Source organism: Brachyistius frenatus, unplaced genomic scaffold (genome assembly GCF_029030835.1).
Source record: "Brachyistius frenatus isolate BFR_SWC_R1_liver_20210118 unplaced genomic scaffold, ASM2903083v1 Contig_14, whole genome shotgun sequence".
Taxonomy (NCBI): Eukaryota; Metazoa; Chordata; class Actinopteri; family Embiotocidae; genus Brachyistius; species Brachyistius frenatus.
In genome coordinates, this window is record NW_027210613.1 from 91,068 (window position 1) to 104,598 (window position 13,531).

General features: G+C 40.1%; 1 protein-coding gene across 2 annotated transcripts; it reads left to right on the plus strand.

The window, feature by feature from the left end:
* Positions 1-1,444: 1,444 nt before the first annotated feature.
* On the plus strand, positions 1,445-9,076 carry slc52a3-2b (solute carrier family 52 member 3-2b). Of its 2 annotated transcripts, none has more exons than XM_069693033.1 (4): positions 1,445-1,571; positions 5,692-6,769; positions 7,004-7,127; positions 8,265-9,076. In XM_069693033.1, exons 2-4 carry the CDS (start codon positions 5,739-5,741, stop codon positions 8,472-8,474), a joined length of 1,365 nt encoding a protein of 454 aa, XP_069549134.1. In that variant the 5' UTR covers positions 1,445-1,571; positions 5,692-5,738; the 3' UTR covers positions 8,475-9,076. The 2 variants fall into 2 exon arrangements, with proteins under 2 accessions (XP_069549134.1, XP_069549133.1); XM_069693032.1 differs by lacking the exon at positions 1,445-1,571 and adding an exon at positions 3,001-3,596.
* The last annotated feature ends 4,455 nt before the right edge of the window (positions 9,077-13,531 follow it).

Genomic DNA, 13,531 nt, shown 5'->3' on the forward strand with positions numbered 1-13,531 from the left:
AGTTAGCTTCAATGCAATTTGAGGTTCCTTTTGTGGTCACGCTTCAGTCCCAAAACACAACATTTAAAACCAGAGATAGGAGCATTGCCATGTCAGCAAACAAGATTGCTAATTGATTGATTGATTAATGAATAAGGACTTTTATAGAATTGTATGGCAGATTGGTCACATGGGGACAGACATCAAAATTTGCCATGTTGCCTTACAGAAAAACCACATGAATTACACGTGTGTAAAAAGTCATATGATAACGTGACGACATACACACGTGATTCTGATATGTGTGTATTTTGGCCATTGGAACGTGTTTTGGAAAATGTTCATGATGTAATGTGATACTCGTGTAGATTACAATGTGAAAACTCTTCCACATATTTTCCCCATGTTATTATATGTGCCCCATGAGGAAAACTGATGTATTTTTCCTGTAGGATAGCAAACATGCTGCAGTGGATAACAATTCCCAAAAAAGTAGGGATGCTGCGTAAAATGTAAATAAAAACAAAATGTAATGATTTGTATATTATGTAAACCCATATTTAATTGCAGATAGACCAAAGACAACATAACAAATCTTGAAACAAAGACATTTTATTTTTTTTATGAAAGATATATGCTTATTTTTGAACTGATGCCAGCAACACGTCACAAAAAAAGTTGGGACTGGGTTGTGAACAAAAATGTGCAATTATTAACACATTATGTTTAAGATTTACTGCACATATAAAAAGCCATTCACAAGACCACTTACTCTAGAAAATGTGCCCTGCTGTTACATTTCTGTAATCTAATTTGTTACCAGCAAAACAGAACAAGTTTTCCACTGTTTTCTTGTATGAAATAGAGAAAAATTGTGGGGACAAGAAAGAACAGAAGTTTAACTGATATCTACAGCAAATTCATTAGAAACGCAGCAGTTGCTGGAATCCCAAATCTCACAGTCATGCTGGTACTTGGGAAGGGAACATGTAGTTCCAGGCAGAGCAGAGGTGGGTGCAAGGGCACTCCAATGAAATGCCATCCAGTGAAGTTGGTGCTCAACAGGGGTCATTCATTTGAGCTGGAATTTGTGCTGAACAAAAGCCAAACTGACCCTGACCCAACACCCACTGAGAAAGCTGTCCCTAGTCATCTTCTGGTTGGCTAGGCTGCCTGCATTCGCGCTGAGTAAACGACGAGTACTATGTTCTATGTAATAATATTGTAGACAGGCTTTCATCCACTCCTTTCTCCTTATCTTACACCAACATTTGAGCCACATCCTCCCTCCCTCCCTCGTTTCTTTCCTTCGTCTGTCCTCATTCCCTTCATCCACCTACTTTTACTGCTGAGGATTTTGGTTCCCAAACTGAACCCCTGGCTCAGCCCTCAACAGTCACATGACACGGATTCAGAGATCCAGACCCGTAAAGTACAAAGCCCTTGGACTCACTGTGCATGCATACTCTACAGACAGTAACATCAGAAGGCTGCAGAGCCATTAAATATCTGAGCGGAGCAACACCTCAGCAACGCTGCACTTGTGTAACCTCACATCAAAACCAACTGTGTGCTTCAGTTCCCACAAGCAGGTAGGTGGTGTGTCTAAAGTGTAATAAAGAATAATTAATAGATTTAATATAAGCAGCTTACATGGTTTATTGTGTTTGGTTAGGTAATCTTATAACGAGGAATTTTGTTACAAATTTGGATTTTAGAAAAACTAAATAACAAGAAATGATTTTATTTATTACAGCCAAAGATAGATTTTGTAGATTTCTACAACACTCTCACAGATTTTGACCTGACGTTAACAAATGATGTCATCGAACCCCGTGTTTATCTGTAAGAACTAAACTGTATAATTTGAATCCAAACCAAATTTGATATTCTAATGCAATCTTCTGAGATGACTTTAGTTAAGCAATTTGATTTGACCTGTTTTAAGCTTTTAATTTCATGATGAGATAAAGGCAGCATAAACTCAGTTTTAATATCTATTTTTTAATACAGTGTGCCAACAGGAGAATAATCTTATCTGTAACATAAAATGTGTCTTACATTCAGCCTTGGCTAAGCTGTTCCCAGCCTCCTACTTGTAGCTGACAACTTTGACAAAGGGGACTGCTTTGATTAATTTGTGAGCTTGCAGAAGGACATCCTGGTGTATTTGGTGAGAACAACAAATAGACTCCCATTCAACTTCTCATGAAATTTGAAGTGAATCATTTTTAAGTTATTTTGGTTTTGTTAGCTAAAATCACTCCTTCTAATTAGTTTTCTGGCAGCCCATCTGAAAATAATCCCGTCATTAATTAAAAAAAAAAAAAAACAAGCTTCAAAAAGCAGAGTTTTTGGGGGTGTTTCATTTAATTGACAGGCCTGTAGTGCAGTCAGGTTACGGCTATCGGTGGGCGGTACGTAGTATCGTTGAGCTTCCAAACAGATCGAGTCAGATCTGCTGCCTGCTCCTCCTCAGCTCGTCCAAATATGGTCACTTCTGACTCAAAACCGCTCCAAACTAGCAAGATGGCGACGGTCAAAAATCCAAACTCGAGACTTCATTATGGCTGTTCACAAACCAATGGGTGACATTCCTGTTGGTTGGCACTTTGCGTTTGTGTTTGGTGCTCATTCTAGGACACCTTACGTTTTACGCCTAGTGAGGTAAAAAGTTACACTGACACAGATTGACAGACACATTACACACTTTTGGCTTAACATGAGCTTGGGTGATTTTAAGCTGTTTATAGGTCACCATCATTGTTCATTGTTTTAAATTGCAGAATACCTATGGCATATTACTGTAGTCACGTAATGACTTTCAATCAAATGTGTCTCACTGAAAATGTGGAGCACTGACCCATATTCAGAATTTAAAAAAAAAAACAACCATCATATGTTTGGCATGTTTCCATTTAAACTGATTTACACTAAAAACATCTAAACTGCAATGTCATGTTTGCTCTGCCCGAGTTGAACCTGACAGACTGGTCTTCTCAGTTGAGTAATTGTATTCACACCATCTGTGATGAGGAAACGGGTAGGTTCACAATCATACGGCAACTGCTGGCACAGTGAGGCCATACAAACAAAGAAAAGCAGGGAGAGAGGAGTAGAGGTGTTTATATATGATATATAACTCTACTGAGTGTGAAGCCAAAAGCAGTTGGACTCCTCTCACTCACTCTGCTGCCTGTGTGTTTAAAGGAGGGCAGACCACAAGGTCGTTTGCTGGTTGGGGGAGGGGAAAAGGAAGGGGAGGAGTCAGACCTCCTCCTCCTCTGCTTCCTCCTATTGCTGAGCTCCCAGAAACAGAGTGCACATGGCTGTCTGGTTTTGAAACCACCGTCCAATCTCCTACAGAGAAACATGCAAGTGTCATGGCGGTAGAGGACACGTGTGCCTGTGCGGTCCCTCCCCTGTCAAGTGCAGCAGAGACAAGGAAGCGGGATGTAACCCTGTGTGTGTGTGTAAGAAAAGTAGGGGAGAGGGAGTGTATTGACACACACACTTACATTGCAGATGTAACAGGAAAAAAAGTGTGGTCACAAAGGAGTGAACGGTTTTGTAAGGACAGAGATCAGAGGAGAGATGTCTCTTCCTGTGCTCTGAAGGTAAGATGGATTCTGCTTCCTGATAACAGCGTAGACCCGATGCATGGAGGGAGTAAGGGTTATTGGATCATCCTAGAACCCAAAGACTCGAGTCTTAACAGTGCATCTGCTCTGTGCTGTAGTCCATCTATTTACCAAGATAACTTTAAGAGTTAAGATATTATATTGTGGTTCTGATGACCAGGACGTTTTCATGTAAGGCTGATGTTATAGTTTTCTTTCTTGTTTCTGAATATTATTGAGTGACATTATTGATTCTATTGATATGCGTTTGGAATTAAATACTTTTTTATTATTATTATTATTATTATTATTATTATTCATATATATTTAGGTCAACTTCTACATTAAATAAACCTCTTTTAGACTGCTACAAGCCCTGGTGTTCCCTTCATATGGAGGTATTTTGTCACTGAAAAATCTCTTTGACCCCGTCCCATTGAAAGACATTAGAGGACTCCATAAAAACACACGTGATGGTATAGTAAGCAAAGGTTTTCCACTTGTTTACATTTTGAAATGGAGCAAATTCTTCACATCCACTATGTACTATACGTAGTTTTACTACATAGATAAACAATCATCTCCTTTTAATGTGTGTGTTGATGTCGGCACCACATGGTGCTTTTTATGGGGGCAGTGTGTCAGTGTGTGAAAGGCCATGCATCCATTGCCAAACAAGACATGTGAGAGTGATGGAAGAGGAGGCAGAGATTATAGGAAGGTCAATCCCACACACCCGGGCACAGGCTTTTACATTCAGGCAAAATTCAATTAAAATTTGGATATTGGATATTACTATGTGTTATATATGTTAACATGTTATGTAGCTACCAAATATCCCCAGGACATTTGCTCTGTATTCCACTTTGGTCCACACGGATACAGTCATGTGAAAAAGTAAGTACCTCAGTGAAATTTAACTATGACAGGTGGACCTGCTTTATTAAATCCTCTGACATCGAAGGCCTGGTGTTCTCTTTGCGATCGAGGTGTGTGATGTCATCATGTCGAGATCAAATGATCCCTCTGAGGCCTACAGTAGATGCCGATGAGTTTGGCAAGAGATTTAATAAAGAGCTCCAAATTATTTAAAAAAAAATATATCATACCCTTTAAAGAAAACCATCTACAAGTGGTGGAGATTTCAAACAACCATCAGCCCAAGAGCAGACAGTTTGAAACAATAAGAAGTCTCCAAGAACCTCGACATTTCTTCACAAGATCTGCTGGTAACTCCTGCGACTGTTGGTCTCAAAGTGCAGGTGTCTATAATCACAAAAATATTGCAAAAACTTTGACCTGTATGGAAGGCATGCCGGAAAAAAGCCGAACAACATAAGAGCCTAAGAACATAAGAGCAAAACTACGGTTTGTTAATGAGCATAGAGGCAAAGACCAGGCTTTATGGATTCATGTGCTCCGAACAGATGGAACAAAGATAAAGTTGTTTGGCCACATGTTTGTCACAGACTAAAGAAACTCATATGAACTGTTATATACTTACTTTTTCAAATGAATGTATGTCTCACCAACTCGTGAATGGATTGTTACGAATGCTGGTACAGAAATTCAAGTTCATGTAATAACTTCAATATGCTGACATGACATTCCCATCTGCCTTAGCTGCACACTGTTTTTAGCGCCAATGGGTACATTTCAGCACGCAAACACACTAAACCTGCTAAACATTAGCATGCTAGTGTTGTCATATCGAGCATGCCAACATGCTTACATTGAGCCCAATGCAAGTCATTTCTTCAAAGGTTACTTGATGTGAAAATAGTGATGTTCTTCTCTGTCGTCTATGAAATCTCTCAAACAGAACACCGGTAACGAGATCAATATCAACAATACCCTCAGTTATTAAATTTATGTCAGATAACTTGTGTATGACTAAGCAGTAACAGAGCAAATGCAAATGGTATAACATATAGAATTGGATAAAACTGAAAGGCTCATATTCCAAATATCCAAAAAAGAAAATTATACGTATTCCTTTAAACTGAGCTCCATTTAACTATAAACACATTTTGAGATTGTCATTCTTCAAACTTCACTAATCAACCTTCCTGTTGTTGCTGATGTCTTTCAGATTGTGTACATCAACATTTCCTGTTTTGCCTCATTCCTGTCTCCATCATGTCACTGCTGACTCACCTGCTGACGTGCTTCTTCGGTATGGGCTCCTGGGTGGCCATCAATGGGATGTGGGTGGAACTCCCCTTGATCGTACATGATATCCCAGAGAAATGGTACCTGCCCTCCAACCTCACAGTCCTCATCCAACTGGCCAATATAAGTGCTCTCTTCATCACCTTGATGCACCGCTTCCGCCCGGGAGCTCTGGACGAGCGGCCGGTCATCTACTGCATTGTTGCGTTGGGGATCGTGGCCACATTCCTGCTGGCTTTTTTCTGGAAGCAGACAATGACCATAGGCGGCTCCTTGCGCAGCGTTCCCTTGCTGACGTTAAGCTTCCTGCTTTCTGTGGTGGACTGCACCTCATCTGTTACCTTCCTTCCGTTCATGATGCATCTGCATCCACAATATCTTACTACATACTTTGCAGGTGAAGGCCTCAGTGGTCTGGTGCCGGCACTCGTAGCTCTGATTCAAGGTGTTGGTGTAGTCCACTGTCAAAATGCCACTTTGGCTGGTAATATAACAGCTAATGATTCCAGTACGGTTGGCAGTGGGGAGCTAGAAGCCATCTACCAGCCGGCTAGATTCACTGCCGAGGTCTTCTTTATGTTCCTCAGTGCCATGATGGTCATGTGCCTGGTGGCCTTCATTCTGCTCAACCACCACCCAGCTGTGGCTCGGGAGAGCAAGAACGACCGGTACTTCAGCGGGGAACTGGAGCGTGAGAAGAAAGAGCAGGGTATGTCACTGCATGGCCAATCACCTGAGCAGAGGCCAATGATCAGTTCTCTGGAGGCTGCCCAGAGGGAACCCAGGAGCTCTTTTGGGAGGGGGACGTACAGCAACTTCGAGCTGCTTTTCATCTTCGTTGTACTGGCTTGGGTCAATGCTATGACCAATGCAGTGCTCCCCTCAGTGCAGTCCTACTCCTGTCTGCCCTACGGGAAAAAGGCCTACCATCTAGCTACCACCATGGCTGCTGTCGCTAACCCCATGGCCTGTTTCATCGCCATGTTTGTGCCAGTAAGGTAAGAAATACAAACATCTCAATGATTATTTGATGACATCTGATGATGACAAGATGTTCAGAAAACGGAAACAGAGGAAATACATTCAGTTGGAATAAGTGGCGTTCACAAATAGCTTGTGGAGGTCGTCACAAGCTCTGAAAAACAACCATATTAGTGTGCTTGGTGATGTGAACCGATGCAGTGTAACAGAAAATGCTAATTTTTTCCCCATGCATTGGATTTTGTTTCCAGGTCTCTTGTCTTCATGTGTTTTTTGACCATGTTTGGGACTGGATTCGGATCCTACATCATGGCCATGGCTGCTCTGAGCCCCTGTCCTTTGCTGGTCCACACTGATTCTGGAACTGTGGTCATAGTAAGCCTCTTTCTTTCAAAGACATTGTTATACCAGCCTGATATCACGCCTGCATGTCAAATACACCCGTCAGTGCTCTAGAAGATACTATGTAAGTTTTGAGTTTTGCCTCGGCATTAGAAGTACACACATGTATGACCGTCAAAGAAGGAGGTCATTTAAGTTAATACAAAGTGAGAAAGTCTGAAAAGAGAAGATGTTGGGCGTGGTTGGTCAGAACAAACATTGGACTTGGAAGAAAGAAAAGTCATTGTGGTAATTTTAAGTAAGTTACTTACATAATGTAACATATTTCAGTTCCTTAACCTACGTAATGTTACTTATCTTAAAATTATCTAACCACATTTTTTTTGTGCCCAAACCTAACCAAACTGCGATTCTGTCACATATAACCCAAACCATGATATTTTCCTTACTCTAATCACATGATTTTTAGTGCCTTGACCTAACATTGACGACTAGTTGACTGGTGAGTCTAAAACACACTTTGGCGTGATACAGCGTTGGTCATTTTCTAAAATAGAAGTTGTGAGTCCTCTCTTATAAATGGGACTTAACCTTGTTAAAGAATGAAAGTACCACCCACCTGTTACAATCACTCAGTGTTTGTAAGATTTGTCATGGTTGTAGAGTGTACTGTGATTGGCAGGTTTGGAGATCACATCAACCCAATAGAGATATCTATATTTTGTGGTACAACACGTTATGAATGTTTTTCTAGTGGGTGTTATTTTGTCACAATAATGATGACTTTGTTGATACACTTTTCCAAACAATACAACTGCAAAACATAATGAGACATTCAGACATTGTTAAAAACCCAGAATACAACAGCAACACGTTAAAACCTTCAGGAATGTACAAAAAGTTCTACCAAGCAGGTGTAAGACAGGGTTTTAACAGTTGTATTTAAATGGAAGCACCAACTAGAGAGAAGGAAATAATAAGTGAACTGACTCAGATTTAGTTTTGATTGAAAACTTCCTGTCCAAAACATGGTCATGGTGGCTAACACTGACATCCGCTGAGCCAGCTAACATGTTGAGGTCAAACCAGGACGCGTTTCAGTCGGACTTATTTCTGTATATAGGAACTGGATACCATTTCATGCACACATTGACCTCTCCTCCTCTGCAGGTGCTGGCCTGGATCCTGTTTGTCCTCTGCCTGTCCTATGTGAAAGTCATCATTGGGGTGATTCTGAGAGATGAGGGCCACAGCGCCCTCGTGTGGTGTGGGGCTGTGGTGCAGCTGGGCTCCATGCTCGGTGCTGTATCCATGTTCCCACTGGTCAGTGTCTATGGCCTTTTCAAGTCAGGTGATGCTTGCAACACCAAGTGCCCATGATAGACAGTAAATATGTTGAAGTTAAACACTGCTGTACATAAGTCAGTTATAGATTGCACTTCTTCTGGTAGCACTGAACTCACTGCAGTCATGAGATTTACATATTAGAGAGAGAGGTCACAGGTGACCATCTACCATTGCATCACTCCTTGTTTTTTTTGTTTTTTTTTAATAGAATTGCTCTTATGAGTGATCGATGCTTTATACATATATCTGTATTTATTGATTTATAGAGTGAGCTATACACAAAGCTTCAGTTACATCTACATCGTAAGGTTCTCTGACCACACAAGACCAAAAATAGTATTTTACTACTGAACATATTACAATCCCTCAATCAAGAGGTCAAAGTTATTTTACTTGAACTCTTAACATAATGTACATAATGTAAAAGTATATGATTGTGAAAGTCATTCGTTTTATTTTAACGGATGATACTTTTTGCTTTAAAATGTGCCTTAATTCTAAACACTAAAAGATCTGTGTTTTTCGTTTGTAGTGTACAAGGTTGTTTAACATGATAACTTGCTTTTTATTTGTTACTGGATTGGAGAAACTATTCAACAATGCCAAATAAAACATGTGTTTCATTGTGTTGCAAATCATCGAACATGTAGTCCTATCCTTATCCAGCTGCAGCAGAAGTTGCCATGTTCTGTAGCAGAGAGAGTAAATGGGGCAAAAAAAATAAAAGAGCAGGGTTCATGTTAGGCACCAGGGGGAGACAGTGCTCATTTAAAGCTGTCTTAAATGGCTTCTATTGTGTCTTTATTGTTAAATGGTATAAATAAGGTCATTCATTTTTCAGTCAAATAATATGTGCGTATTCAGGCAGGATGTTAGAGGAAGAAGTTCTAGTTTCCACGTCTTGCGATTTATTTATTTTCATGTGTTACATAAAAGCTTTTTAAAAGTGTAAATTTACAACTGATATATAATTGCAGAATAAGCTCAAAATATAATAAAATGAAAAGAAAATACTGAAAAGGAGAAGAAAAACAACCAAAGAAAGGAAGAAAACAACCATTTGCTTAACTGTAAATTAAAAATCACTGTCTCTCATTCAGACAATTTACATATATTTATGTCTGAACCTAAAACACTGTAAAAGGAGGACATCCACAGTTTAATATATAAACCATGTGGGGCATTACATCTTTAAATAAGAATGTTCTAATCTTCAAACAAGTAAGAAAAATACTTTACTTAAAGAGTGACTTCTCTTTCAATAGCACAGTGCTTGGTAGGCATTGAATGTTAATCCTATTACTATCTGATAAAAGAAACTAAAAATAATGACTGTCAGGATACTCAACAACATGTGGTAATGTAATATGTACAAATAGATTTTGGGAATTTAGTTACAAAGGTGAATACTGGATTTGGGATCCATGCTTGAATAAATCTTCACTCCCTACAGACACTGTACCGCTTTACACAGACAGTATGATGTGTTTTTCACTAAACACGAGAGGCCACATCCACTGTTTAAACTCAGAATTTCCGCAATGGGCTATGATGGGCAGTTTTTAGGTACTCAATCGATTATATGCACGACCAAAAAAAAGAAAAAAGAAAAGAAAAAAAATCTGGCAGATGAAATATATGGAAAGTCATACAATGATCGGGCTTTATATTATCTGAAAGGTAATGCATTCCTCAGGTTATCTATTTAGAAAATAGCCGACCTTACCCCCAATACAAAACAATTCATCATCATATATTTGTGTATTGTTATGCTAATTTACCACTCATTTTCTTCTTTTTTTAATAAAAAAGCTATTTTTAGTCAGAATCTTTCCACACTCATATGTACTGCAGAGCATCGGTACATGTAGCCTGCACCTCCTTATAACCAGCACTAGATGGCACTGTGAGACTGAAAGATCATCACCAGGAACTGACGGTGTTTCACTGCTGCAGTCATGTCAAGAATCAAATGCTGCTACAGTGATTTGATCTGAGTTTTACAAAAAAGTCCAAGTGTTGTTTTGTTGAGCCTAATTTGCTGAATGACACAATACAATAATATTTAGTAGTCTGTCGTTCAGTAAAATTGGATCTTGGATGTATTCAGTTTGAAACGCTGGGCATAAATATACAAGCTTTTTTGTGTGTGTGTGTGTATTGGAGTTTTCCTGAAGCAAACAGAAATAGCCCAACCTCAGTTATGGTGAAGGAGTGATGTGTCTCTCTGGGTCGTTTGCCCAGGTCACTGTGTCTGCATCACATCCTCCTCAGAGAGAGAGTGTCTTATCCATGTAGGTGTGTGAGTATGTGTGTCCGTATTTATCCTTCCTCCAGTCCGCGGGGAAAAACATGAATGAGGAACTCATGGCCAGTCAGAGTCTGATTCAGATCCCAGAGGTTCCTCAGAGAACATCTGGGGTCATCATCTCCTGGTGTCTCATACTTCACCTATTCTCCTTATCGCTTCCTGTTGCTTCTGTGACTTATGGTGTGCTGAGTTTAAAAGCTGCAGACCTCTTTGAAATGATTTTAGCAAGGTCTGAATATGGAGAAACATTCAAGACCAGGTCCATTTTTCATTTGGTTTTCTGAAATTGGGAAATCTTGACAGGTCTTTTTAAGTATTGTGAAATCATACAAAGAAAAATGCAGTGAGATGGACAGTCTCTCTCACATGACCAATATGTGGTGCAATATTGATTTGGATTTTTTTGTTTTACTGGTGACTGGAAACTTAAATAGTTGAGATCGTGATCGATAGTTTAAGCCTATAGTTTATGTTACAGCTTGCTTACCTTCATTTTTAGCAAGACCACAGTAGTAAGAAAACAGCCACGGCAAATCAATACATTGGTGTCATTCTGAATGTTTTTCTGTAGTTTATGTGTTTGTAGTTTAGTTACTTGCACGAAAGATCAGCTTTGTATTGTCCAAAAATGATCAGCACGCCCGATTTGTTTGCTCCATAAAATTGCTTCAGTTCGATAGATAGCAGGATGCCAAACCAATTCAGCTAGTCACGTACAGCTATTCTAACTTGTCTGGACCGCATATCAACAAACAACAAACTTATAACATTGTCAATGACGTTACACGATTGGCTACCTATATTGGCGAGCGCTTTATAGCCAACGTTAACTTTAACAACTGTTTACCCAGCAGTCGAGAAGAAACGTTGCCAGCTCAGCATGAGATGTTATTTCTTTACTGACCAAGAGCTGTCTTCAGTGGTGGAAAGCAACGCCAGTGTTAACTCTTGTTTTGCTTCTGTCTCTGTAATTTCTTTTCTTCGCCACCAATGGTGGTTTCCTGCAGGCAGCTGGTCGTGGTGATAATAGTCACTTATTGGAAAAAATGTCAGCTGTCGTTGCATTCACTGTTCTATTCATTCTCGGTTTAGACCAGGGGTGTCAAACTCATTTTAGTTAAGGGGCCACATACTGCCCACTTTGATCTCAAGTGGGCCAGACCAGTAAATTCACAGCATAATAACGCATACATAACGACAACATTTCTCTTTGTTTGAATCATTGGTGAAGGTTTTTGGATGATAAACCCCATTTTAAGGTCTTTCTACAATAAACTAGAAACATAAAGAGAAAAACCTCAGACATCAGCCCACTGTTTATCTGCCCCGGCTCTCCTCCGCAGATTCTCTCGCTTTGTGACGCGTTTGACGTCAAACGCGTCACAAAGCGAGCAGCGAGCGCTGCTGCCTCCGGAGCAGACGTCGCATTTACGCTGGTTTTGAAGCAATTACTGGATCGATTAAAAAAAAATTACAAAACGTTGGTACTCATAAACCTCCATATTCTCATAGAAATGCAATTTATGTCTTTCTGTAATTTTCACACTTAGCACAGTCATCCGGCGGGCCGTATGTTTGACACCCCCGGTTTAGACCATGTGGCTTCCAACCGTGACGTCACCCATCGGTATGTGATCTGCCGTTATGAAGCGTTGAGTTTGTAATTTGGCCCCCGCCATCTTGCCGCAATCTGATTGGGAATCGGGTGACGTTACGACCCGCCCCCAAAAAAATCTTTGTCATAATGTAAAAACTGTCTTTCTTCACATACTGTTGATATTTTTTGAGCGTTTAAAACAAAAACATTTGTACATATTGAGTCTCTATGTATTGACTTAAAGAGGGAGAGTGGGGTCTTCCTGGTTATCATTCTAGCCTAGCGCCTCTCTTCCTCTCCTTCATCTATTGTGATATCTCCTTCTCCCTGAGCTCCTTGTCTTTCTCGATTCATGCATATGGCAGACTTTGTGACCGTAATTTCAATTTAAAACACATGAGGGGAAATCCTAACCCGCGCTGCTCTTTAATGGGCCGTCATGGGATTGGAGTATGCAGAGAATGATTGAATTTTGTGAGAAGGCCAGGAACGATCAAGTCTCGCCTGGCGTTATGCAATCGACCATTCCCCTCTCACAACGCGACGTCTGGTAAAACGCAGTGGAGGAGGAGGTGGAGGAGGGGGCGGAGGAGGGGGTGGAGGAGGGGGGCCAAGGGCTGGAAACCTCAACGTCTGGACCAAAAGAGAGAAAAACATTTTTTTTTTCTTCTAAATGACTCAAGACTTTATAAAAGAGGAACTTGGCTATCGTGTGTAAAAAGAGCCAAATGAGATGTGATCCAGCACAACAAAAGCAGAGATGTTCAACTGGATTGCTTTTAATGGTTGTAAATGAGTCTTTATACACCGTAATGCATGACATCCTATATTTCCTCACAGACAGAAACAGAAACATATGGCCTGCCATACTGTTTTATTTATATGATTGTGTCATGTCTGTTTTCTCCCTTTGCTCTCCACCTGTTTGGCTCACTTTGACAATGTCTAGATAAAAATTCAACTCACTTCAAGACACTGATATTACCACTCCGCCAACACTTATTAACACCCTTTGTGTTGGATTACACCGCCGCGAAATATCCTGTCAATGAAGCAAGAGAGACTACCTTTCCCGTTAAGTCCATTATATTCAAATGGGCTGGGCCTTTTTTTTTTTTTTTTTTCTTCTTCGCAACAAGACATAAAGTAATCAAAAGTTAAAAGCAAACACTCAAGGAGGCA